At 49.5% G+C, this 3,470-nt stretch overlaps 1 protein-coding gene across 1 annotated transcript; it reads left to right on the plus strand.

Moving 5' to 3' along the window:
* Nucleotides 1-766: 766 nt before the first annotated feature.
* On the plus strand, nt 767-3,027 carry LOC138169249 (uncharacterized). The gene is given in 6 exon segments (XM_069098542.1): nt 767-1,034; nt 1,037-1,595; nt 1,987-2,011; nt 2,427-2,481; nt 2,873-2,914; nt 2,981-3,027. Coding segments are annotated over 6 exon segments (996 nt in total).
* The last annotated feature ends 443 nt before the right edge of the window (nt 3,028-3,470 follow it).

Here is a 3,470-nt window from a genome sequence, read left to right on the forward strand (position 1 = left end):
TAAAAAAGATAGCTCATAAATTATTATTCCTTTTGCTAACATAACTGTTCTGCTTAAAGAAAGCAAAGAGGTTAATGGCTAAACCCCACAACTCTTCCCTAATTATACTCAGTCTGGAAGAGTGAAATACTTCAGGAATCTAAAGCTTTTACTTATACATTCAATTACAAATATTAGCTTTGCTTATGCCATGCAATAACCACAAATTCAGATTAAACAGCAAGATTTCTTCTGCAAAACATCTTTTCTAAAAGTATTTCCTTTAAAAATAGTCTTAATTTATCCTCCTGTTAAGGAATAAAGACTTGCATTATGCCTAATTTTCCATTGATCACCAAGCTTTGCCATAAAGATGAAAAACAGGGACCTGATTGGACAAAGCATCCAAGCATGCAGTGTAGTCCCTAAACCCCCCTACCTCAACATCAATTCACTCTCATTGAATTGCAATATACCACAAAGATTTACCAGAATTCCCATTCTAAATTCCAAAGTTATACTAAAAACCAGTTACTAGAAATCTGTTTTGCCAACTTTAAAGGCCAGTTTGGAGACTGACTTTCTTAGTAAGACTTCTTCAGAGGCTGAAGAAGAACTGCTGCCCCTCCCCACCCTAGTGGGGAGTGGTGAAATTCCCTTCTTAATCTGATCTGTGATAAGTGGAATGACTCTTTAGGCAATCTGCCTGAAATTCCCAAATCTCAGGGTGCCATTTAGAAACTTTAGAAACTTCAGAAATTCAGAAAATATTATGACACACCCATCAATGACATTCTTACTTAGCAGGGCTACCTTTGGGACCTCCACCCCATACAAAGCTTCAGAAGGGCTGAAGCTTTTCGAAGGGGCATCTGTTTTCTCCATCTCTGAGAGCCCCCCAGCTCAGGAAGCACACAGTGCGGGTGGGGCAGAGCAGCCTAGCACCAGAAGTCTCCAGGGGCCTCCAGCAGCCACAGGAAGCCCACTCAAAGACACTCCAAAAAGTGGCCCCTTGGGGAAGGTGGGCCAGGAGAAATGATCCCTGGGTGGGGCCGCTTTGTTTCCAGTCGGGGGCATCAGGCCCTTCCTTTGCCTGGGCAGAAAAGATGGTCAGCTGTCCCCTTCAAAAGCTCTTGCTTGACTGTCTTGCTCAAGTCCAGAAGGGAACCCTTGGCACCTCCAAGAGCAGAGCAGCAGAAAGACAGGAGCAATGAGGCAGGCAGGATGAAGGATACAGAGCCACCTGCCAAAACAGGGAATGATCCATCCACCAAAGCAAGGAATAATCCACCCACCAAAGCAGGGAATGATCAGCCCACCAAAGCAAGGAATGATCTGCCCACCAAAGCTGGGAAGGATCTGCCCACCAAAACAAGGAATAATCTGCCCACCAAAGCTGGGAAGGAACTGCCTGCCAAAGCAGGCAAAGCAGGGAATAATCTGCCCTCTACAACCAAGGTGTGTCAACAAAGAGGCCTCAGTGCTGGGGATCCCAAGTGCAGGGAGACTCAGGCAGCTCGAATATTGAAGACCTTGCCTGCTACACAGAGCAACTGGTCCAGAGCCACATCCAGGAAAGAAAACCCCAGCCTCCTTCCAGAGAGAAGTTCCCCCAGGTGAAGGAAATCTGGCTTGCCAGCCTTTGGGTCTCTCTCTAGACACAGATGTCCCCCACCAAAGCAGAGAATGATGTGCCCACCAAAGCAAGGAATAATCCTCCTGCCAAAGCAGGGAATGATCCACCCACCAAAGCAAGGAATGATCTGCCCTCCAAAAAGCAGGGCATAATCTGCCCTCTACAACCAAGGTATGTCAACAAAGAGGCCTCAGTGCTGGGGACCCCAAGTCCAGGGAGCCACAGGCAGCTGGAATCTTGAAGCCCTTGCCTTCTAAACAGAGCACCGAGTCCAGAGCCACATCCAGGAAAAACAACCCCAGTCTCCTCCAGGATAGACATTCCCCCAGGTAAGGGAAGTCTGGCTTGCCAGCCTTTGGGTCCCTCTCTAGAGGCAGATGTCTCCTGGCTGCCCTGGTAAATAGATAAACCTCAGACCCTGGAGTGTAGAGGACCATTCTTTTCTTCATGATGGAGCTCGGTATGAGGACAAACTGGACCAGCTAACAGATGAGCCAGCCTGCAAATCTGCTTCCCAGGCTTACTAGCCCAGGGACCCTGGATGAGGCAACATGCCCTTGATTTTGTTTCCTCATCTATAAAATGGGCACGACGACAGCAATTCTTGCAAGAATTGAATATGGCAAGCATTTCCTAAGCCTTCAGAGCACCGAGTACATGGGAGCTCAGCATGGTCCTGGTCTCCTCTTCCCACCTTTCCCCAAGGGAGACTAGCAGGATCCTTGTTCTCCCAGGTAGGGAGGGTGGCTGTGTCGGGCTAGGGGACTTCTGAAAGAGTTGAACCTCTTTCCTGTGCTAACTGTTGTGACAGTGCTTTGTGCTGCAGAAGGAAGTGGAGGACCTCCAAAGCCAACTAGAGACAGAGGGCAAAGCAGGCATGCAGGGCAGCCCACTTGTTCCTGGCAGCCAGTCCCCCGGTGCCCTTCCCCAGCTGTTTCCATGAAAAAATAATGATGTCTTCCTGGCAGGAGGCCAGTGTCAAGGAGTGAGAAAGGGGAAAGGGACACCCCTTGGCTCATGCATGGTGAGGGGGCGGATGAGCAGTTAGGGAGAGAGAGGCAAGCCTGCTGTGCCCTCCTCTCCCCCAAGCCTGTCCTTCACAATTCCTGGCAGGATTCTGTAGCCTCATGATTACCAGAATAGAGGATGCGGGGGCTTACAGCATTGGCCTTGGTCCTGGGACAGGCTGACTAGATATAAGGTGTGGGCAAAAAGGTGTCTGCTATTCTCGGCCTAACAAATGCCCTTTTATTCCAGCTGCCATGCAGTGCCTCTTTGGGGAGCTCCAGGGCCTTCTAGGTTCATAGCAGGGGGATCCCTGTGCTCTCTCACTCTGCCCACCTTCCTCCCTTGGCTGTTTGACAGGTGCAGCCCAGGATCCATCCACAGCAAACACTGGGGGCACCACCTGAATGCCAGGACCCAGACTCCAGGGCCCTCTTCTCCCAAGGCAGGCCCTCCCATTGATTCCTTCCTGGTTCTTGTTTCCCTTCCTGCTCCCTCACCCCCATTCCCCATCCTACCACATTGGAACTAAGCCTTGGAGTCAGACCTGACAATACACCTTTCTGCCAAAGCAGCTTTTGCCAGGAATAGGCCTTCAGGCACTTCCAGGCTATACCAGCTACCTTTTCGGGGGTTTTTGTCTACACGGGAGCTCCCTGAGGGTTTCCTTTTATCTGAACCCCAAGGATTAGCACAATAGCCCACTCCTAAGTGCTTAGTTGATAATTTCTCATCCATTTCCTAGTTAACTAAATGTTGAGTTGGAAAGAAATACCAAGTCTAAGCTGGCATGGCTGGGGGGGTCCCACAGATGGTTTTGGACACAGTGAGCTGAAGTTGAATATTTTTC

This window comes from Petaurus breviceps, unplaced genomic scaffold (genome assembly GCF_028583685.1).
Source record: "Petaurus breviceps papuanus isolate PSGF00001 unplaced genomic scaffold, PetGlider_PUasm1.0 126, whole genome shotgun sequence".
Lineage (NCBI taxonomy): Eukaryota > Metazoa > Chordata > Mammalia > Diprotodontia > Petauridae > Petaurus > Petaurus breviceps.